At 57.5% G+C, this 23,707-nt stretch overlaps 2 protein-coding genes across 3 annotated transcripts; one reads left to right on the top strand and one right to left on the bottom strand.

The window, feature by feature from the left end:
• Positions 1–589: 589 nt before the first annotated feature.
• Positions 590–11,590, top strand: ZNF865 (zinc finger protein 865). 2 transcript variants are annotated; one of them, XM_027514781.1, is made up of 2 exons: positions 590–662; positions 7,955–11,590. In XM_027514781.1, the coding sequence occupies exon 2, from the start codon at positions 7,981–7,983 to the stop codon at positions 11,110–11,112; it is 3,132 nt and encodes a 1,043-aa protein (XP_027370582.1). In that variant the 5' UTR covers positions 590–662; positions 7,955–7,980; the 3' UTR covers positions 11,113–11,590. The 2 variants fall into 2 exon arrangements, with proteins under 2 accessions (XP_027370582.1, XP_027370581.1); XM_027514780.1 differs by lacking the exon at positions 590–662 and adding an exon at positions 1,476–1,765.
• A 2,451-nt stretch (positions 11,591–14,041) lies between these two features.
• ZNF784 (zinc finger protein 784) lies at positions 14,042–17,113 on the bottom strand. Its single transcript, XM_027514788.1, is given in 3 exon segments — positions 14,042–15,064; positions 15,067–15,817; positions 16,997–17,113. Coding segments are annotated over 3 exon segments (963 nt in total). The 5' UTR covers positions 17,075–17,113; the 3' UTR covers positions 14,042–14,930.
• Between the last annotated feature and the right edge of the window lie 6,594 nt (positions 17,114–23,707).

The raw sequence follows: 23,707 nt of genomic DNA on the forward strand, positions 1-23,707 counted from the left end.
CAGGGTCCCAGGGCTGGCCCCCTTCTCCCTTCCAATGCTCTTCTGCCGCTGCACCACCCCCATGCCACGTGCTTCATTAGCTTGGCGCTAAAGACTGGGTTGGGAGAAGCCTCTGCCGCCGCTCCCATCTCCAGTGGACCCCAAAGCACTCCCTTTAATGTCCACTCAGGTAAAACATAGAACCTTCGGTGCAAACGTGACCCCGAGTCCCCGTTCCCCGCGTCATTCTAACCAGATTCCATTCTAATTATTCACCACTTTGGCCCATCTCTTTGTTCTGGAGCTGTTTGCAGAGACACAACAGAATTAAGGGTTACGTGCTGGACTGACCACTCCAGTGTTCTTGCCTGGAGAATGCCAGGGACGGGGGAGCCTGGTGGGCTGCCGTCTATGGGGTCGCACAGAGTCGGACCCGACTGAAGCGACTTAGCAGCAGTAGCAGCAACTAGATAAGGAGTGACCTGGACCTGCAGATGTCAGGACGTTGCGCAGTTAGGTGATGGCTGTGGGCGGGGCCTAGGATAAGGGGACTGAGGACGGGGAGGGGCTTAAGCAAGTGGGCGGGTTGGCGGGCAGAAAAAGGGCGTTTAGAGGGAATGGATGGTTTATCCGACGGGAGGGGCTTCAAGGGGAAACTGCTGGAGAGCAAGGTGTTGGGACAGGTAGGACTTGAACTGTGAGGATGCTGAGCGGTGGATATAACTGCTGTGCAGGCCAAGGGGAGAGAAGAGGGTCCTTAAGAGAGGAGTACCAAAGGAGAGTCCCAGAGGAAAGCAGAGTTTAGGAGGAAGGGCTGGAGAGACTTGGGCTTAGCTGCTTGAAGTGGGGCTGAGTTAGAGGCGAGGCTTAGAGCGAGTATACGAGAGGGGCCGTGTAAAATGTGGTAAAGCTGTGTGGTTCGAAACTTCAGCCTGCGTCAAAATCACCTGAAGGGTGTTTTAAAACGCAGGTCCCTAGGCCCTTCCCCCAGGGTCTGTGATTCAGGGAATCTGGGGTAGGGGGCTGGGAATTTACATTTCTAACGAATTTCCTGTGGCGCCATTGCCGCAGGTATTCAAGCCGCACTTTCAGACCCCCTGACTTAGCGAAATGCTTTGGAAGTGCGAAACAATTGAACGTGAAAGCGGTGAGAGAGGCGGGGGCTTAAATACTGAGAGCGGAAAAGGCGGGGCTCACGCTCAGGGGCGTGGCTCGGCCCCAGAAGCTCCGAGAGGCGGGGGTTACCAGGGAGAGGTGGGCTTCCAGAGAGTGGGGGCCTTTGAGACTGGGAGTACGGGGCAGACTTCAAGGGCTGGGTCGACGAAGGTGGGTTCTGAGGCGGTGAGCGGGGACTATGCTAAATAAGCTCCGAAAGAGGAGTCGTCGGGGCTGGGGCGGGGCTTAGGCGTTGATTTTTGCATAAGGGGCGTGGCTTAACGAGGGGCCCGGGGCGTGTGGGCGGTGCCCTAAGAAGGGGCAGGCGCACTGCTCTCCGCTCGCCCACCGGAAGCAGGGCCGGCTTCCCCCTGTCCCTGCGGCCCCCGAGCCAGCGCGCAGGCGCACTTCCCCTTCCCGGTCTCCGCCGCCGCCTCCCCTTTCCGCTCCTCCACGCCGGCGCCTCGGAGACGGGCGCGATTTCCGCTTCCGGACGGGCGGGCAGGCGGGCGGCGCGGGGCTGCCGGGGAGGGGGAGGGGGTGGCACTTCCGGTCGGGCCCTCGGGTCTCCCCGGAGCGGCGGCGCCTCCTCCGCCTCCTCAGCCTCCTCCCGGCGGAGACCCCGGCGCCGGTGAGTGACGGGGCGCGTGGCCCGGGGGCCCGGGGGCAGCGTGGGCGGGGGGTCCCGCCCTGGCCCGTCTTGGTTCCCAGAGCGTTCCTATCAGTGCTTCTCGCGCCCGGCCCTCGCTGGGGGCCCCCCCATGACTGCTCCCCCAGAAGACTACTCCGGATAGCGCCCCATTACCGCCCCCAGTGCAGGACAGCTACCAGAGCGCTCTCATTCGTGGCGATCCCCCAGCTGCTGCCAGGGCCCCCCACTAAGGCTTTCTCATAGGTTCCCTTTCTACACAGCCCCCCCGTCTTTGCTTCCTGAAGGACAGCCCCCAAAATGCCATCGGCATTGCTCGTCCCCGTGCAGAGCAGCTGTCCGTGAACCCTCCCTTTGGTATTCTTGTAGGTTGCTTCGCAAGAGTGTGGTATTAGTGTTTTATAGCAGACCCCTATTTTCTCTGTCCACGCACAACAGCCCCCAAAGCTCCTAACCACCCCCCCAACGCCCCTTTCGTTACTGTAAAAATACATTGCATTCTGATCAGCCGCCCAAAATACCTTTTTTCCTTTTCTCCCCCACCCCTCCCCATAATAATCCCCCTTGAGAATATTGCTTTCGATGACCGACACCCTCACTCCCCACTTCCATAAACAGCTCCCCCTAGAGTTGTGCTCTCACACACCCTCCCCCCTTTCAGGTAGGAATAGCTGCCGGTTTAGCCCCAGGCTCCCCTGAAACCCCACCCCCCACCCCGCCCTCCTCGGGGTCAGCGCCTATCTGGGGTCCTCCCAGGGAACCCCACGTGAGGCTTTCCCCTCAGAAAGCTCCTCTGCCCCTGGCCCTAACAGCTCACATCCTCACCTGCAGCTTGTCCCCACGCCCCTTCTCCTGGACTCCCCAAGGAAGACCCAGCTTCAGCCGCCTCTTCCCTTGGACATGCATTCGTTCACTCTTCACTGAACGAATATGCACTTGCTGTTCCAGGTCCAGGGTGTACAGCGTGAAGGGGAGAGAGCCATACAGTCTTTGTTTTGTGGGTCTTTACAGTCTGGTTGAGACAGATCAAAAGCAAGTAAACAAGATCAGTGCTGTTTTCTGGGTTTTTCTGAGAGCCTTAAGAGCTACTTCAGAGGTGAAACCTGAATTAGCACAGGCAACCTCGCCACGGAAAGATCTGGGTGAATTGTTCCCAGGCAGAGGCCCTGAGGTGGCTGTGAGCGTGCTGATGGGAGGGGCAGCAGGGGAGGTGGTGAGGTTGGAGCAGAGGAGTGGAAGGGAGGATGAGGGGGGAGACGGTGTGATCTCACAGGGCTTCAGAGGTGGGGGCATTGTGATCAGTCACCTGGCCTTGATCAGCTCTGCGGAGCCCAGAGCATTCTTCATTTGTTCATTCTTTTCCTTTGTTCAACAACTGTTCAATGAACACCTGCTACACACTGGGGATGCAGCAGAGAACAAAACAGACAGCCCTGTCCTCGTGGAGTGCATATGCCAGCTCTGGGGCAGACAATTAAAAAGCAAAATATAGATACTTGTGTGAAAGAAATACAGCAGGGTAAGAGCATAGCAGGGCCGCAGTGTCAGAGGAAGTGACAGGAAGGCCTCTTTCAAGAGATCCCTGTCCCCCCAGCACCGAGAAGTTAGATCGGTGTGTAGACTGCTCTCCTGGACAGCTGCAGTCCTCCAGGGGGGATGGGGGGCTCCTTAATGCTCCCCTCTCCCGGGAGTGAAATGGTTAAGAGCATGAAACCTGGCTCGCACTAGCCTTCATATCTCTGAGCAGACCACTCCCTATTTCCAGGCCTCATTCAGTCACTCATTTTAACACATTTGTCGAGACAGGCCCTGTTCTAAGTGCTGGAGCTAGACCAGTGAACAAGTCAGATGCAAATCTTGCCTGCTTGGAGCCCACCTCCAGGAGGGGCCGTCCAGCAACAAATAGAACATACGTGGTGGTACTGACTGGACGGCATGGCAACCCACTCCAGTATTCTTGCCTGGAGAATCCGCATGGAGCCCTGTGGGCTGCAGTCCATAGGGTTGCAAACGCACACGCGCATGCACTGACTGGAAAGGAGAGAAGCGAAGGAGGCTGGGGTGAGCAGGAATGTTGCTCTGGGTGACAGGTCATAGTGGTCCTGGAGCACCCTGTTGAGAAGACAGCATCTGAGCAGACGTGAAGGAGATGAGGGGGTGAGAGAGCCGTATGTATGGGAGTCCCAGCCTTCCAGGCAGAAGCAACAGCCTGTGCAAAGGCCCTGGGGCAGCGATGGAGCCGGCATGTGGCCAGAGCTGCCAGGAGGCAGCTGGGGCTGTGGAGGTCTTCTCTGACCTCTGAGATGTCACTGCAGGTTTTGAGCAGAGGAGCAACAGTGACATGGTTCGGTCTTAGTCTTCTGTCTACTAAGTGAGAACAATAATAAAGCTTATCTTTTTCCTTATTTCGTATTTATTTGGCTCAGTTGGTCTTAGTTGCGGTGCGCGGGCTCCGTAGTTGCGGCATGTGGGATCTTCATTCCCCAACCAGGGATTGAACCCACTTCCCCTGCATTGCAAGGCAGATTCTTAACCACTGGATCACCAGGGAAGTCCCAGGAATGCTTATCTTGCGAGTCTGTTGTGAGTGTGATTGAAACAAGACACATAAAACAGTGTGATGCTGGTAGCATGGAGGAAATGCCAGTGGCCAGTCCTGGCGTTGTGTGGTGGCAGAGTGAGTGGGCAGAGTGTATTTCCGGCACAACGTGGAGTGAAGGCTTTTAAAAATTTTTATTTTGGAGAGAGAGATTGAAAGACAGCATGGAAATTCCCTGGTGGTCTAATGGTTAGGACCCCATGCTTTCGCTGCAGGGGGACCAGGTTCCATCCCTGATCAGGGAACTAAGATCTTGCAAGCCATGAGTTGTTACCACAAAAATAGAAAAAGATAGACAGCATGTTGTGAGGATAACAGCATGTCCTCTTGAACCTCATCACTGGCCTGCGATTCCTGGCCCTGCCACTTGTTGGTGGTATGACTTTAGGAGATTAATTGACCTCTCGGGCCCTCAGTCTCTTCCTCTGTAAAATGGGGTTAATAATCTGAACCATCTTCTAGGGTTATTGGGAAGACTCATTGAGTCAACACACATGAAGGATTTAAAAGGGTACTTGCCATGTAGGAAGCACTCAGGCTCCCCGTTACTGTGTGTCATTGTTATTGTCATTACAGATGAGAATCTCATCACAGGGCAGCTTTATTGCACCAGCATGGCCCACAGGTCTGGGCATCAGGGGCCTGGAATCCAGTACTTGCTTTCCCCTCCTTGGGGAAAGGCCCCCTCCCACTTCTCTGTTTCCTTCCTTGTGCAATGGATCCAGTAATGTACAGGACGTTAGGAGGCATCAGGGTGATGGTCCACATGACACCCATCAGACAGTAAACACAAGTTGTTAGGACTGTGACTGCAGTTGCTGTGGGACTCCTGCCCCTTGGGAGGGGCTACCCCCTCAGGCCACTCTGCACGAAATACACCATACATCTCCCCTTAGAAAGACAGCAGTTTAAGACTCAGGTCCCCGGAGACAGGAAATGTGGCTCCTTTCCCAGTGGAAATAGTTGTGAGCCCGGTCAGTTTTGTCCTTCAGTCCCACCGCCTGCATCTCTCAGCCGCAGTCCTTCGGCATCTCACCTGCCCTGGAGGCCCTCTTCACGACATCATTTCCACCAGAACTCATCCTCCTGGGCACACCTCGACAATATCAGCTGCATCTCTGCTAAATGCTGCCACCCCACCCCCACCCCCCGCCAACCCTGGAAGTACTGTTCAGCACAGTCGATTCCCTTTATTCAACGAATTTATATCAGTAGACACCAACAGCTACAAGTTTGCCTCTGAGCCCAGCTTTAGCTGCATCTAACTTTTGTTACTTTTCCATTTTTGTCCATCTGATTTCCCACTGGTGATGAGGGAGGGTGCTGTTTAATTCCCACATTTCAGCAAATAACTTACCGAGTAGCCACGCTGCGCCAGGCGCTGTGCTAGGTGCTGGGCGCCCAGTGGTGAGCCACACAGGCCAAGTCTTCACTGTCTTAGGCGAGGAGAGCCGACAGTAAAGCGACAGCAAGAGGAAATATGCGCAGTATATTGGCAGCAGTGGCTTTGGTGAAAAAAGTGCAGCAGGATGAGGGGTGCACGTCCCCTCTCCTGGAGGCAACATCGACCCGGAGCAGAGGGGGTTAGGGCAGGGGGCGTGAGGTCTGGGGAAGAGGGTCCAGGCAGGAGGGAGCAGCCGCACCGCCTCACCGCCATGTGTTCAGGAAGGTAACCCCCCTCCCACCCAGCCCCTGTAGAAAGGCCCCTCATAACCCAGAGAGCGCCCCCAAAGTAAGGCTCCTGTCCCCCCAGTTCCACCCTCACCTTCCTCCTCCTCGGGGAACCTCCTTGTGCGTGCGCGTCATGGCGGGGATTCCGAGGGTGCTGGCCTGGGGGAGCGCCCCGCAGCCTTAGCTGTGTGCTTGGGGGTGGGGCGGGGCTTCATCCCGGACCCGGCCCTGCCCCCGTGGGGAGCTCCCTACCCACCCCCCCCCCATCCTTCACATGCCTCCCCACGGTCCCCTCCCCAGCCCACTCCAGCACTGCCTCCTGGACTCGGCTTCGCGCACAGGCTTCCACCAGCACCTGGCCACGCCTTTGCTCGTTCCGGAGATCAGATCAACCAGCCGAGTGTGAAGGGCATGGGCTGCCTAGTCGCACCCAGGGACACCAGGAGCTGGAGGCTAAAAATACTGACCTCCGGGCAGGGGTCGGGGAGGCACTCACCTTTCACCTGTCTGGGGACAGAGGCAGCCCAACGGGCAGGTGGCGCGGACGGGCCCACTGGCCCCTGGGGTGGTCTGGCCGCAGGGCCTGGGCCCCAGCAGAGCGGGGACAGTAGCTAAGAAGCACGCCTGACCGGGCGGACCCTTCTCCCCGTGGCACTCCACCCGCTCAGTGGAGGCATTTCCCGGGGCCCCTGGTGGATGTCAGGCTGAGATCAACTGCAGGGGACACTGGATTGAGGCAGACGGATGCTGGCCAGCTGCAGTCTGGAAGGAGAGGTCCTGGAAAAGTGCTTAGAGAACGACTGCTGGGTGGAGGGAGCAGGAGTTGCCCCCAGGGGCGAGGGCGGGAACCCCCGCTCCTGGACCACCTGCCACCAGGCTCCTTCCAGGCGCGTGATGCCCATGAAGGTACACGTAGCTCCAGGGACTGGGCCAGCGAGCTCTGCCAGCCAGCCCCCTTAAGTCCCCCTCCTTCTGGGGGTCAGCGCCCCCTTTACAAGCATAGGTCAGGATGGGGATGGGGCTTAAACCCTGGCCCGGCATGTTTCCTACTGTTGCTTGTTTTTCCTCTCAGGCTGGCAGCGCCTCCTTCCTACCTGGTAGGTAGTGCAGGAACTACCCACATGGCCCTCCTCCCAGCTCTCCCCCCGCCCCCCCCCACCCCGTTTGTCCTGACTTTGTGTTCCTACTATGAGGATGAGAATCCCCAGAGGGCCCCGAGTGTTCACCGGACCCACCGTAGCTTGTCCGGTCCTCGCAGCAGCCTTGGGAGACAGGGACATGCTTTGTCACCTCCACGTGTAGATGGGGAGGTTCAGGCACAGACAGGTTCAGGAACTTGTCCAGGGTCACACAGCGAGAGGCTAGCAGGGCATCGTGGCTCCACAGGCCACCCTCTTAACCACTCTGATTGAAACTGTTCTTGTCTTTTGGCAAAGGCAGAACCTGAGGGGTTTGGGAGCACAGGGCTTGGGCTAGTGCGTGTGTGGTGGTGGGGGCTACAGAGAAGAGGGCCTGGGCAACCCAGCCTGGAGGACTGAAAGTGTTTCACAGGGGCCTGAGACCAGAGTCAGAACAAGGCGTGCCGGCGGTGTTGGGGATGGATGGAGATGTGTGGGAACCGCGGGAAGAAGGGAGAGGGGGAATCTCTGGAGGAGGAAGGAGACGAGGGCCAGAGAGGTCGCGGGCAGGAGGCGGCAGGCCCAGTGGGATAGGTCAGTCAGCGTGCCAGCGGAGCCCTGGGGGAAGACCACTCGCTGCGGGGGAAGGACAGAGGGACCGACGGGCGAGGACGGATAGTGGGGGGGGGGGGGGCCCCGACTGGTGCCTGTGGCTCTTCTAGTGCCCGCAGCTAGGGGACCCCATGCGGCCCTGCCTCCTGAGCCCCGCTCTCTTCTCCGCAGGGTCCCCCGTCTCCCCGCCGCCCAGAATGGAGGCCAACCCAGCGGGCAGCGGCGCCGGGGGCGGCGGGAGCGGCGGCCTGGGGGGCGAGGACGGGGTCCACTTCCAAAGCTACCCCTTCGACTTCCTGGAGTTCCTCAACCACCAGCGTTTCGAGCCCATGGAGCTGTACGGGGAGCACGCCAAGGCGGTAGCTGCGCTGCCCTGCGCGCCGGGGCCCCCGCCACAGCCGCCGCCACAGCCACCGCCGCCCCAGTACGACTACCCGCCCCAGGCCAGCTTCAAGCCCAAGGCCGAGGCCCCCTCCTCGTCGTCCTCCTCGTCCTCGTCCTCCTCCTCGTCCTCGTCGTCGTCTTCCCAGGCCAAGAAGCCCGACCCGCCACTGCCGCCCGCCTTTGGGGCACCGCCGCCCCCGATCTTCGACACGGCCTTCCCTGCCCCGCAGTGGGGCATCGTGGACCTCTCGGGCCACCAGCACCTGTTTGGGAACCTGAAGCGCGGGGGGCCGGCCTCCGGGCCAGGGGCCGCGCCGGGGCTGGCCGCGCCCCCGGGGACCCCTGGGCCACTCCCCGCTGCCTCGCAGGCGCCGCCGGGTCCGGCGGCGGGGACAGCAGGCTGCGACGCGGCCAAGGATGACAAAGGCTACTTCCGGCGGCTCAAGTACCTGATGGAGCGGCGCTTCCCATGCGGCGTGTGCCAGAAGTCCTTCAAGCAGTCCTCGCACCTGGTGCAGCACATGCTCGTGCACTCGGGCGAGCGGCCCTACGAGTGCGGCGTCTGCGGCCGCACCTACAACCACGTGTCCAGCCTTATCCGCCACCGCCGCTGCCACAAGGACGTGCCGCCGGCTGCGGGCGCCCCGGCGCCACCGCCGCTCCCGCCGCTGGGCCTGCCAGCGCCTGCCGCGCCCTCCTCGGCGCCCCCTGGGCCCCCGGCCGCGCCCACCGATGGCAGCGCGGCCCCCGCGGGCGCGGGCGTCGGGGTGGCCCCTCCAGTGGGGACGGCGGCGGCGGCGGGGGGTGGCGACGGCCCGTTCGCCTGCACGCTGTGCTGGAAGGTGTTCAAGAAGCCCAGCCACCTGCACCAGCACCAGATCATCCACACGGGCGAGAAGCCCTTCTCGTGCTCCGTGTGCAGCAAGAGCTTCAACCGCCGGGAGAGCCTCAAGCGCCATGTGAAGACGCACTCGGCCGACCTGCTGCGCCTGCCCTGCGGCGTGTGCGGCAAGGCCTTCCGCGACGCCGCCTACTTGCTCAAGCACCAGGCGGCGCACGCGGGCGCTCCCGGGCCGCGGCCCGCTTACCCCTGCGAGCTGTGCGGCAAGTCCTACTCAGCGCCGCAGAGCCTGCTGCGCCACAAGGCGGCGCACGGCCCGCCCGCTGCCCCCGACGCGCCCAAGGACGCGGCGGCCCCCGGCGCGCCGCCCGCACCCGCCTTCCCGCCGGGGCCCTACCTGCTGCCCCCGGACCCGCCCGCCTCAGACGGCGAGAAGGCGGCGGCGGCGGCGGCTGCGGCAGTGGTGTACGGCGCCGTGCCCGTCCCGCTGCTGGGCGCCCACCCGCTGCTGCTCGGCGGGGCCGGCCCTGGCGGGGCTGGGGGCTCGGGCGCCGGCACGCCCGGCAAGACGTTCTGCTGTGGCATTTGCGGGCGTGGCTTTGGGCGCCGCGAGACCCTGAAGCGGCACGAGCGGATCCACACGGGTGAGAAGCCGCACCAGTGCCCGGTGTGCGGGAAGCGCTTCCGCGAGTCCTTCCACCTGAGCAAGCACCACGTGGTGCATACCCGCGAGCGGCCCTATAAGTGCGAACTCTGCGGCAAGGTCTTCGGCTACCCGCAGAGCCTCACGCGCCACCGCCAAGTGCACCGGCTCCAGCTGCCCTGCGCCCTGGCCGGGGCCGCTGGCCTCCCCGCCGCCCAGGGCGCCGCGGGGGCAGCCGGCCCGAGCAGCTCAGCCGCGTCTGGGGCCGCCGCGGACGGGCTCAGCTACGCCTGCTCGGACTGTGGCGAGCACTTCCCGGATCTCTTCCACGTCATGAGCCACAAGGAGGCGCACATGGCCGAGAAGCCCTACGGCTGCGACGCCTGTGGCAAGACCTTCGGCTTCATCGAGAACCTCATGTGGCACAAGCTGGTGCACCAGGCGGCCCCCGAGCGCCTGCTGCCGCCCGCGCCCGGCGGCGCCCAGCCCCCGGAGGGCTCCGGCGGCACCGACGCGGCCACCGTGCTGGACAACGGGCTGGCCGGGGAGGTGGGGGCAGCCGTGGCGGCGCTGGCCGGGGTGTCCGGGGGCGAGGACGCTGGTGGGTCCGCCGCGGCCGGGGGCAGCGGGGGCGCCAGCGCAGGCCCCGAGCGCTTCAGCTGTGCCACCTGCGGCCAGAGCTTCAAGCACTTCCTGGGCCTGGTGACCCACAAGTACGTGCACCTGGTGCGCCGGACCCTGGGCTGCGGCCTGTGCGGCCAGAGCTTCGCGGGCGCCTACGACCTGCTGCTGCACCGGCGCAGCCACCGGCAGAAGCGAGGCTTCCGCTGCCCGGTGTGCGGCAAGCGCTTCTGGGAGGCGGCCCTGCTCATGCGCCACCAGCGCTGCCACACGGAGCAGCGGCCCTACCGCTGCGGCGTGTGTGGCCGCGGCTTCCTGCGCTCCTGGTACCTGCGGCAGCACCGCGTGGTGCACACGGGCGAGCGCGCCTTCAAGTGCGGCGTGTGCGCCAAGCGCTTCGCGCAGTCGTCCAGCCTGGCGGAGCACCGGCGGCTACACGCTGTGGCGCGGCCCCTGCGCTGCGGCGCCTGCGGCAAGACCTTCCGCTACCGCTCCAACCTGCTGGAGCACCAGCGGCTGCACCTTGGCGAGCGCGCCTATCGCTGCGAGCACTGCGGCAAGGGCTTCTTCTACCTGAGCTCCGTGCTGCGCCATCAGCGCGCGCACGAGCCGCCGCGGCCCGAGCTCCGCTGTCCCGCCTGCCTCAAGGCCTTCAAGGATCCCGGCTACTTCCGGAAGCACCTGGCGGCCCACCAGGGTGGCCGGCCTTTCCGCTGCTCCTCCTGCGGCGAGGGGTTCGCCAACACATACGGCCTCAAGAAACACCGCCTGGCGCACAAGGCTGAGGGCCTGGCGGGGCCGGGAGCAGGGGCCGGCCCGTTGCCCGGGAAGGACGCCTGACCGGGGAGTGTGCCTCCCCATCGCCACTCCCATCAGACGTCCCCTCCCGGACTCGTCCCTCGGGGACGCGGACCTCCTCCTGCCGGCCCTCCCATCCATCATCCTTCCGAACTTAAGACAGACTAGTCTCCTCCCCCAAGGCCCATGTCGTGCAGACCCTAGCCTGCCTCTCTCCACCTGGACCTCCCTGGCCCTCTCCTCCTCCTATCGGACACTGAACTCGACCCTCCGTCCACCCCTGATGTGTACCCCTCTCCAGCCCCCCTGCCCCAGCAGCCTGCAGCCCCCTCGGTGAGCTGGGTGGAGCCGGGTCTGGACAGCCTCTCCCCCTTCCCCGGCAAGCTGGCCGGACAGCGGAGCGCGAGCGGTTCGGGAGGGCACGGGGTGGGGGCCTGGGTGCTCTTGGTTTGTGGGGGTGGGGGGCGGGGGGCAGACGCGGCTTGTACAGAGCGGAGAATAATAAATCTTATCAACAGGGCCGCTGGAGTCCCTTCTTTCGTCCCAGGGGAGGGGGTTGAGCGCTGACAAACGGAAGGCTGAGAACTTCGGCTTCCTGGGATGGTGATTTCCCAACACCTTCTGCCTTGCCCTGCCTCTCTCTGCTTTTCCTCAATCAGCTGGTAGTCACTGAGGCTTCACCATGTCCAGGCTCTGGGCTCCCAGTGGAGCACGTGCAGAACAAGACAGGTTAAGTCATGGCTCTGGGAACCGACCAGGTACCTGGACCCCGTTCCCTTCAGAATGCTTTTGTGGTTTGTTTATTCCACGGCCAACATTTCCCCAGGGCCCATCTGCCCAGCCCTTTGATGGACACTGGGGAAACATTGGCACTGGCGGGGAAGAACCTGCTTGCCATTGCAGGAGTCGTAAGAAACATGGTTTCGACCCCTGGGTCGGGAAGACCCCCTGGAGGAGGGAATGGCAACCCACTCCAGTATTCTTGCCTGGAAAATTCCATGGACAGGAGCCCAGCGGGCTGCAGTCCATGGGGTTGCAAAAGTTGGACACGACTGAGTGACTTAGCACCGGGAAACATGAAGTGGACACGTTCCTGGCCCTCAAATGAGCCGGAAGAGAGCTGGTGAGCCAGGGCTGTTTATTATACAGCCCATTTACAGAATGTCTCCCTCCAGGGTGACTTTGTGGAACTCCAGAAGCCCTTTCACAGCCCTCATTTTGGTCCTCAGAGCAGTGAAATATATGCCCTGTGAGGCTGACTTAGCCCACTTGTCAGACGAGGATGCTGAGGTCCCCGAGATGAAAGGCTCCAAGGATACCTAGCAGGTTCGTAGTAGCCCTGGGCCTACAGTCCTGGGTGCCTCAGGACTGAAACCTGGAGACCAACTCAGGTCAGGGGTCACTGCCTGGGTGAGTCCAGTTTGACCCACGAGAGGGCAGGAAGCCAGTGTGGCCACCTTGCTCTAATGCCAGAGACCCAGCAGGTGACAGACCTGGCGTGGGACTCAAAGTGAGTCACATGGATGCTGTGCACCATGCTGTAGAGGACGTGGAGTCTCCCAGGGGGTTGAGAGCATGGCACACTCTCCGCATCAGACTGGAGGGGCTAACGAGGCTCTCAGGAGGAGCAGGACATCCAGGGGATGACAGGGCTGTGGAAGCTTGCCAAGTGATGTGGGCATTGAATTCCAGGTGGAGGATTAAAGCGTGTCCAAGTCAACCCAGCTGTTCCAGCCAATTTTGAATAGATTGGTGTGGCCGGAGATGCCGAGGGTTGGGGACTGGCTCCTGAAGAGCCACAAATCCCAAACAGCAGAGCTCGGATGACCTTGGAGTCAGGGGTTGGAGGCAGGCAGCTGCTGGATCTGAGCCACTGATTCCGGTTTAGCCCATGGGAGGGGAAAAAAAAAAGACTTGGCTGCCAAACTTTGAACGTGGAACGATTTTACATATGGGGACTTGCCTGGTGGTCCAGTGGTTAAGACTCAGAAACCCAGTGCAGAGGGCCGGGGATCAATCCCTGGTCGGGGAACTAGATCCTACATGCACAACTAAGACCCAATGCAGCCACGTTAAAAAAAGAGAGCGAGTTCACATAATAGAAACAGCAATGCAACTTTTGAAAATTTGGAAGACCTAGCAACGTGGTCTGCATCCGCCCGGGGCCAAGTAGTCCTTGCTGTCTTTGGATGTGGCATGTACTCTCCGAAGTGCTGCAGCACTGTCACATCCCACGTGTCAGTGGGCCCACTTCACCTCGCTGGTCCTGGTGTTTCTCCTCGAAACCCCTCCACCTTCCTCACTCACATCATCATGAAGTGCCTATAGGCACTCACATTTGGGATCCCTCCTCGGGGCCACAAGGAGCTGGGGGTTGGTGACAAGGTGGGGATCTGTGTTTCCAAAGGGTGGGTCCAGGTGGCCACAGCCTGGAGAGTGAGGAGGGCGGGGGCCCCGACCTGTGAGACTTGTCGGCTTGGTCTTCAAGGGTAGTGATGATGAAAAGAAGCGTTCAGATTCCAACAACTGGAAATTGATAAGGGATTAGACGGATGGGTGAAGGGTGAAGATGGCTTAAGGAACCCACCAAGCTGTGTAGCTTGGGTGGTGATGTCCACACCAGGGGCATCTCCTTGGTGAAAACAGAATTCTCTTTCATCTATGGGATGTCTTGTGGGGGTGTTGGGTGAACAGGAAGAGGTGTGAGTCCTGGGCTCCCCTTCCTGAAGCATACCAATCCTGGGAGCCCCTTCATATTGCCGAACTTCCCTGACCCCTAGTTCCACAGCTGAACCGCATAGCTTCTCTGGATAGCCAGAAACTGTCCACCGCCAACGCCTCCCCCGACCACCCCCTCCCTGGTTCTAAAGATGAGGAAACAGAGGTTTGAAGAGAGTCACAACTCACTGCTGGGGACAAGACCCTAGGGTAGCCCTCCTACCCACCCCGCAAAACAAGATCAACATAGAGAAACCCTTCAGAAATTCCTTTAATAGGAATAGCACTGGAGGCCTCCCACATCCAGCCCCCAGGTCCTCCTCTGCCCCCACCCCAATGACTCATCTCCTGCCCCACACCCGCCACAGGCCCTCCAGGACAGCTCCATCGGCATCCACCAACCCTTCCGTGGGATAGCCTGGGACTGGCCTGTAGGCTCTTTGCTCCCAATTGGTAGTGGAAGGGAATTAGATCCACTGGGGGCTACTTGGTAGCCCCCAGGAGAGCCTGGGCTCTGAGCCGACAGCTTTAAGAGGGGAGCAGCAGCTGGCTGAGTGTGGGCCATCTTTTTAGTTGTCTTGAAAGAGGAGTCTGGCTTAGGGGAGGGACCACCATGGGAGCAGGGGTCGGGCTCCTGGTGTCAAAACCCTTAGGGTCAGGCTTCCATCCTTGACACTGTGACTCGGGGACCCTCTGGCTTTGAGGTGACAGGGTCCCAGCTTCTTTATTGGAGGATCCAGCGGGCAGACTGAGGACAGGTGGGCAGTATCAGGGTCAGTGTGATCCAGTGAGGTAGGCGAAAGGGTCCGGCCTGGATCCCCCTGCCCCAAGAAGTGCCCAGGCTCTGCTGCGACAAGTGATGTCTTGCGCAAGGACAAGCCATCGGGGAGGCGGACGAGGCCATGACATCCAGCTCAGGTTTCTAGCACCCACAGGGCTGCCACTGTGCCTTTCTCGGAACCACACGCAGGGGCTGTGTGACTTGTGAGCGTCCTGAGCCTGGCTGTCCGTGCGCTCTCCCACGCCGGCCGCTCGTGGCCATCTCTGCGAGCTCTGACGTCACCCCACCCCGAACCTCTCCTCGTCCTCCCTGGCCTCTCTTACCCACCCACTCCTCCTCTGCAGCAATGTGCGCTCCCAGACTACTGGTCGACCTCCACCTTTACTCTGGCCGTCTCCCCACACCCCTCTTCAGGAGGGTTCCCTGCCCCACACCTGCTCCCCGGCCCCTCAGCCCCCGGTGCCAGCGGGCCCCCAGAGTCCCCCGGCCCCGGCCGTGGACATGGGTGCGCTGATGCTTGCGGAAGTTGGAGGAGTTGTTGAAAGTGCGGTCGCAGAGGCTGCAGCGGAAGGGGCGCTCGCCAGTGTGGATGCGCGCGTGGACGCTGAGCACCGAGGACTGGGTGAAGCCCTTGCCGCACACGCCGCAGTGGTAGGGCCGCTCGCCCGTGTGCACCCGCTCGTGGTCTAGCATGTCTGAGGAGCGGCGGAACGGCTTGGCGCAGAACCTGCAGGCGAAGGGCTTCCCCACCGCCGCGCCCGCAGCTGCCGCCGCCAGCACAACCTCCGACCTCTCCGGGGGCGCCCCGGTCCGCTGCTCTGGAGTCGCCGCCGCCGCCTCCGGGGGCCTCCGAGGGGCCCCCGGCTCTACCCCGTGTCGGTGCTGGTGCCGCAGCAGAGGGGCCAGGGCCTTGAAGGCCCGGGGGCAGAGCGCGCAGCGGTAGGGCCGCTCGCCCGTATGCAGGCTATAGTGGGCACGGAGGCTGGCAGGGCCGGGGCAGCTGTGGCCACACACATGACACCGGCTGGGGTCCCCACCCTGCCCGCCACCCTCAGCCCCCGCCAGGTGACCATGTTCATGGAACAGCAGCTCGGAGACCAGCCGGAAGGCAGCCGGGCACAAGGCACAGTGCAGAGAACCTGGCTCCGGGGGCTCGGGGACCAGGGTGGTGTCCGTCACCTTCACCACCTGGATCTCGATGAGGTCACTCGGGGGGGTGGCCGGGCGGCCATCATCATGCACCAGGACCTGAGTGGGGAGAGGGAGAAACAGAGGAGCCTGTGGACTCTGCCACACCCCACCCCCAACACGCCCCACTTATTAAAACGCTCTCTGCAGCCTACTGGGCCCCTCGATTTCTAGATTCAGCTCTCTATCCTCCGGGATTCTGCCCTATGACCATCAAGGCTTCCCCTCCTGCCCAAAATACATCACAGATCCAGCCATTTCTCTCCTCTACCTGCACTTAAAAGCCAATCATCTCTTGCCAAGTTTCCTAACCCTCTGAATGTCTCTGTGCCTACGCCTGCTCCCTTATAACCCACCTCCCCAAAGCAGCCCGAATGACCTTTTGAAAAATGGAAATCAGACAGCAGTCATTTTCCCACTCAAAACTGTCACATGACTCCAATTGCACTTAAAATCCCAAACCGTCATCTAACATCCACCATGACCCAGCTCCTCCTTCTCTCTCTGACCCCAGTGTAACTATAAGCCGGTACACAGCTGACTGCTCTCGTCTAAATTTAGCTCCCCTACCCCCCACTCTCTCAGCTCACTCTTTCCAGATCACAATTAAGTCTGGTTTATTGAGTCTCTTCCCCTATTCCACTGCGCGCTCCGAAAGAATACAGTTTATGTATTCGTTCGCCTCTCCATCTCTCTGGTCCAGGTAGGACTAGTAAATTCTGTTGAATGAATGAATGTCCTCAGGTACTCTCCCATCCTGAGCGCGTGTCCAAAGTCTCCTGGAACAGTCATTTCTTCCTCCACCCAAATCCTCTCCTGGGCATCAAGACGCATCCCTCAGATCCCTGCAGAATCATACCCCACCCCAGCGTGGATGCCCCAGCTATAACCCCACACCTTTGTCTTTGAGGGTCACCTTCCCAACCTACCTGGTTCGCTACCCCTAAAATTTCGGAGGCCCCGCCCCCTAATTAGACAAACTCCATCCCCTGGAACTCCTCTCCGAACTCATCAACAGCTCAGATGTCCCACCCACCCCTCCTCGGGGTCCACCCACCCAGGCCCCACCCACCACCCTCATTGGCTCCACGATAAGCCCCGTCCCCTCGCCCACCGAGAAGCTCCGCCCCCAGAGCCGGAGCCATAAATGCCACCCCCGCCCCGTCCTAAGTCCCGCCCCCAGCCCTGCGACCTCCTGCCATCTCGAGTCCCCAGCCTTGGCCCCTTCCTCGCCCGCACCACGTCCGGAGGTTCCGAGGATCGCGGCTCCGGGGCCGCTGAGCTCGGACTCGGGGGTTCCGGGCGCGCGGCGGCCATCTTCTGCCCAGGCCCCGCCCCCGAGGCCCGTGGTCGCCTCGGGAGGGGGCGTGGCCTGGGAATGGCGTCAGCGCCTTGGCGCAGGCGCACTGGAGGATTGGGCGGGGCATCCACGGAGCTGGGAAGAAAGTGGTGAATTTCTTCTAATCACCTGTCAGTGCCCTCAGGAGCCATTCTGCGTGGTGCGCTGGGTGCCAGAGAAACTAACTCGAATTTCTCTTTTTAACCTGTATGAGTAGGCTCTGGCAGTCAGTTGACACTGACCAGAATTGAATGATTTTTGTTTTCATGCTACACATTTTTGCGGTCACCTCCTCTGCATGGCTTGCCTTAACCCAGTGAGACCAAGTTTACCAATGTAAGGATTTTAAAGTCCATTTGCAGAAATACAGTCATCAAACAGCCACAGTGGTCGTACTGGGGTTTGTTAGCAAAAGACCTTAGGTGGTATGATGTTTGGGAGGAAAGAGCCCAAAGATGGGTTTTTACAGCACCAAGGACAGGGCTGAGGTCTTAAGAGTCCAATTCATTCTGTGGCCTGGTTGTGTGACTTTGAAAAGGTCACCACATTTCTCAGGGTCGTGCCTGCATTTCTCACACGTACAATGTAGATGGTTGTAAAACCCAATAAGAAAGAAATTTGCAAGATATTTGGATTGGAGCAACTTTAAATTGTTTTCTTGGGAGAGTAGGGGCATCAGTTCAGTCGCTCAGTAGTGTCCGACTCTTTTCGATGCCATGGACTGCAGCATGCCAGGCTTCCCTGTCCATTACCAACTCCCGGAGTTTACTCATGTCCATCGCATCGGTGATGCCATCCAACTATCTCACCCTCTGTTGTCCCCTTCTCCTCCTGCCTTCAATCTTGGCCAGCATGAGGGTCTTTTCCAATGAGTCTGTTCTTCACATCAGATGGCCGAAGTATTGGAGTTTCAGCTTCAGCATCAGTCCTTCCAGTGTATATTCAGGACTGATTTCCTTTAGGATGGACTGGTTAGATCTCCTTGCAATTCAAGGGACTCTCAAAAGTCTTCTCCAACACCACAGTTCAAAATCATAAATTCTTTGCTGCTCAGTTTTCTTTATAGTCCAACTCTCACATCCATACATGACTACTGTAAAAACCATAGCCTTGACTAGATGGACTTTTGTCGGCAAAGTAATGTCTCTGATTTTTAATATGCTGTATAGGTTGGTCATAGCTTTTCTTCAAAGGAGCAAGGGTCTTTTAATATCATGGCTGCAGTCACCATCTGCAGTGATTTTGGAGCCCCCGAAAATAAAGTTTGCCACTGTTTCCCCATCTATTTGCCGTGAAGTGATGGGACCGGATGCCATGATCTTAGTTGTCTGAATATTGAGTTTTAAGCCAACTTTTTCACTCTCCTCTTTCACTTTCATCAAGAGGCTCTTTCGTTCTTCTTCACTTTCTGCCATAAAGGTGGTGTCATCTGCATATCTGAGGTTATTGATATTTCCCCCGGCAACAGGGGAAGAGATGCTAAACATGACGATCATTCCTAAATTCTGCTTCTCCTTCTGGGAACATGATAAGGTTCCATTTTCCTTTGCAATTAGACGTGGCCTTGTGATTCTGTTTGCCCAATGAAATATAAGTGGAAGAGATGTGTGTCAACTTCAGCACAAGGTAAGAGCCAGCTCAACTATTGATCACTTTCCATTCCTGCTGTTCTGTGCTTGGGGACTTGTAGGGTGAAGTGAAGTGAACTCATCAGCCTGAATTCCAGAATATGTGTCTACAGTGACCAGAACCTGATGCTCATCTTCCTTAGATACATAACATTTAAAATAATCATGTGTTGTTACTGCAGAAGGATCTATTGACAGATGAATATAGGGAGTCTTTTATTAATATTAATTTTATCTGGAACCATTTCTCTATACAAAAAAATATCCAGAATAATAAATAGCTCCCTGTTCTCACTAATAAACAAAGACTGTACAACTTTACAGAAGCAGTCTAAGCCCTCTGTGTACCCCTCCCCATCGATTTCCTCCTTCCCTTCCCTGAGAGAGGTTATTAGATTCTGCATCTTTTGTTTACCATTCCTATGCATGTATGTCTTTCTATTTTGCTACATACATGATGCAATGTGATACTGTCCTGCACATTTAACATCTCTAGGATAAATGGTGTCTTTCAGTGTAATCTTTTCTCCCCTCAACATTGCTTTTTTTGTATTTGTAAACATCCATAGTGTAGTGTAGTCTAGTCATTCATTGTCAATGCTGTTTTGATAGCTGACTGATGATGCCAGATTACCTTTATTCATTCTCCTGGTGGTGGACATTGGGTTGGTTTCAATTTTTTTCCTTTTTACTGAAGTATAGTTGATTTACAAAATTGTGGTAGTTTCACTACAGTGAAGTGGTTCATATATATGTATATATATATATATACACACACACACACACATATATATATATTCTTTTTTGGATGTATGTATTTTTTGCTTCTTTTCTGTTATAATTTATTACAAGATATTGAATATAGCTACCTATCATATACAGTAGGTTCTTTTTGGTTATCTCTCTCTTTTTTATTTTGTTGTTGCAAAAACCTGTATTATTTCCCTTTGATGGAAGGCTCCAGAGAGGTCTCCAAAGTGGTTAACAAGTTGCCTAGTGGGGCTTCCCTGGTGGTCCAGAGTCTGTCTGCCAACACAAGGGACACAGGTTTGATCCCTGGTCTGGGAAGATTTCACACCCTGGGGCAACTAAACCCCTGCGCCACAATTTCTGAGCCTGAGCTCTAGATCCTGTGCTTGCCACAGAATAGCCCCCGACTCGGCAACTAAAGAAATCCCTTGAGCAGCAATGAAGACCTAGCACAGCCAAAAATAAATAAAATACAACCAACCAAACAAACAAACAAAAATAAACTGCCTAGTGGCAGAGAGAGGCTTCAGGCAGAAGCCCTGCCACCAGAAGGGCTCCTCAAAGGCTGCTGGGCTCCAGAGGCTCCTGCTGCTGCTGCTGCTAAGTCACTTCAGGCGTGTCCGGCTCTGTACGACCCCATAGACGGCAGCCCACCAGGCTACTCTGTCCCTGGGATTCTCCAAGCAAGAATACTGGAGTGGGTTGCCATTTCCTTCGCCAGTGCATGAAAGTGAAAAGTGAAAGTAAAGTCGCTCAGTCATGTCCGACTCTTAGCGACCCCATGGACTGCAGCCTACCAAGCTCCTCTGTCCATAGGATTTTCCAGGCAAGAGTACTGGAATGGGTTGCCATTGCCTTCTCCCCCAGAGGCTCCTAGCGGTGCTTTGGAGGCTGAACCTTTGCAGGAGAAAGCGGTCCAGCCCGGCCGGGGACCAGGCGGCCTGCTGCGCTGGTCAGGTGGGCGCCCACCGTCGTGATGAGTTTCACCCGTTTGTCCAGGACGTGACTGCAGGAAGTCACGGAGGTGGAGTCGGGCGGGGAGGACCCGGGGCCTGCGGGTCCACGAAGGCCTGGCTCGGGTTCTTCTCTGCGAGCAGGGCGGCCCCAAGGCTTCCGGGGTCTGAGCCCTTCGTCCTGCCCTGGACGGACGTCCTGGAAGAGCGTGCGGCCACAGCGCTGGCTCTGCAGGTTCCATGGAGCTCGACGCCCCCCGCCTCCCCCGCCCCCCGTCCCCCGTTTCTCCCCCAATCCGTGGGGAGATGGCCCGCCCTCCAGAGCCGCCTGGTCCTAGTGGTCTGGGAAGCCCAGAGAGAGGTCGGGGCGGGAGGCGGAGGCTGCACGTGGACCGGGTGGCTGGGGCGCCTCCGCCTGTGGGAATGATTCTCAGGAATCTGGGAGCTCACGGGTAGCCGGAGACAAGGAGCCGATCTCTGCAAATGGCGTTGGCTGGTCCTGGGGGCCGAGGACATCTGGTTGGTTCCAAGGTTGCCACTGGAAAAATGGTTGGAAGGTGGTCGGAGGCTGGAGGAAGGGGCGTCCCTGGGCCTGTTCTGTCCGAGCACCGTGGAAGGAGAGACACGTTCGCAGTGCTGCCCAGCGCTCTGACGGTTATCTATATACAGTACTATGATTCTGTTAGTCACATCCTCCCAATTTATCCCCTCCCCTACTTTTCCCCTTTGGTAACCATAAATTTGTTTTCTACTTCTGTGGGTCTATTTCTGTTTTTTATATGTATGTATAAAAAGTTCGTATGTATCATATTTTAGATTCCATATATAAGTGGTATCATATAATTTGTATTTCTCTGACTTACTTCATTTAGCACAATAATCTCTCCTCCATTCATGTTGCTTCAAACGGCATCATTTCATTCTTTCTTAATGGCTGCGTAATACTCCATTGCTGGAGGAAGAGATGGGAACTCACTCCAGTACTCTTGTCTGGAGAATCCCCATGGACAGAGGAGCCTGGTGGGCTACAGTCCATGGGGTCGCAAAGAGACACCACTGAAGCGACTTAGCACAAATGCAATACTCCATTGCATATTGATATATGCCACTTTTTATCCATTCATCTGTCACTGGACATCCTGGTGCAAGTTTTTTGTTGTTTTTTGTTTTGCTTTCTTTTGAGCAGTGACTAATCTAACGACTCTTTGAATTGTCAGTACTTACTACTCAGGAAATATCTTGGGCAAGTGAGGAACCCCTGAAGCTTAAGGTTCATTAGATTCATGGTAAACCCACCTCTGCAGTTATGCTTAACTAATTTTATAGCAAAGAATTCTATGTGCTTTGCTACGTGTGAAGAAGAATCCTTGTAGATGGGGCAGAATATCAGATGGAACTTGACTGTGAAGGCCCTGCATTCCTCCTTTAGGAGCCGTGCTGTTACTATTTACTTCATCTATTTTCTTTCTTTTTAAAAAATTTATTTTTAAATTGAAGGATAATTGCTTTACAGAATTTTGTTTTCTGTCAAACCTCAACATGAATCAGCCACAGGTATACATATGTTCCCTCCCTGTTGAACCTCCCTCCCACCTCCACCCCGCCCCATCCCACCCCTCTAGGTTGATACAGAGCCCCTGTTTGAGTTCCCTGAGACATACAGCAAATTCCCATTGGCTATCTATTTTACATATGGGAATGTAAGTTTCCATGTTACTCTCTCCATACATCTCACCGTCTCCCCAAGTCCGTAAGTCTGTTCTCTATTGTCTTTTTCTCCACTGCTGCCCGCAAATATATCCTTTGGTACCATATTTTTAGATTCTATATATATACACATTAGTATACGATATTTATCTTTCTTTTTCTGACTTACTTCACTCAGTATAATAGGCTCTAGGTTCATCCACCTCATTAGAACTGACTCAAATGCATTCCTTTTTATGGCTGAGTAATATTCCGTTGTGTATATGTACCAGCACTTTTTATCCATTCATCTGTTGATGGACATCTAGGTTGCTTCCATGTTCTAGCTATTGCAAATAGTGCTGCAATGAACACTGAGGTGCATGTGTCTTTTTAAATTTTGCTTTCCTCATGGTATATATATACCCAAGAGTGGGTTTGCTGGGTTATAAGAAGGCAATGGCACCCCACTCCAGTACTCTTGCCTGGAAAATCCCATGGACAGAGGAGCCTGGTAGGCTGCAGTCCATGGGGTCGCTAAGAGTCGGACATGACTGAGCGACTTCACTTTCACGTTTTACGTTCATGCATTGGAGAAGGAAATGGCAACCCACTCCAGTGTTCTTGCCTGGAGAATCCCAGGGACAGAGGAGCCTAGTGGGCTGCCGTCTATGGGGTCGCAGAGAGTCGGACACGACTGAAGCGACTTAGCAGCAGCAGCAGGGAAGCTCCACATGTCAGGTGCAGATAAAGGGGGGAAATTATAAAGAGAGAAAAATCAAGTTTGCAAACTTAAAAAAAAAAAAGAAGAAGAAGAAACGAGGAGCAGGGAACTCCCCTAGAGAGTGATTCTTTTGGGATCCCTCTTATTAGAGCCTAAGCGCAAAGCGGAATCTTCCTTTCTGGGCTTCGTGTTTGCAGCCCGAGCATTTTTGCAAAGGGCCTGAATCGCGCAGCTTCTAGCAGGGGTCTCCCCTTAGAAGTCCGGGTCGCTCCCCGCCGGGCCTCCCGTAAAAGCACCACCCCACTGTCCGCCGTTCCCGCTCGACTGAGCAGAAAGGGAGCTCAGAGGACGGATCTGATGGGTGCGGGAGGCTGATGGCCAATACTGAGGAGTTTAGACTCTAAACTTTAGAAGAGGAGCGGATAAATGAAGGAGGGAGAAGGAGGACCATAGAGAGGTTGGCGGCAGATAGAGGGGTCCAGGGTGGAAGGGAAACGAGAGAAAGCGTCTGGCAAGAGCGGTAGGAGGGGAAACCGTAGAGAGGCGCTAGAGGGAGGACTAGAGGGGCCATGCTGGGCGGGGAGGTGGGTAGGTATGAGGGTAATTGGCTTCTAATGCGGACAGCCGAAAGGACCATTTCCTTCGGTGTTTTAGGGTGGTTGGGGGCGCGGTGGGGGCTTGCCTGGTGGCTCAGTGGTAAAGAATCCGCCTGCCAATACAGGAGTTCCATCCCTGGGTGGGGAAGATCCCCTGGAGAAGGGAATAGCAACCCCCTCCAGTGCTCATGCCTGGGAAATCCCATGGACTGAGGAGCCTGGCGGGCTACAGTCCATGGGGTCACTAAGAGTCGGACACGACTGAGCGACTAAG

The sequence above is a fragment of the Bos indicus x Bos taurus genome, chromosome 18 (genome assembly GCF_003369695.1).
Source record: "Bos indicus x Bos taurus breed Angus x Brahman F1 hybrid chromosome 18, Bos_hybrid_MaternalHap_v2.0, whole genome shotgun sequence".
NCBI lineage: Eukaryota > Metazoa > Chordata > Mammalia > Artiodactyla > Bovidae > Bos > Bos indicus x Bos taurus.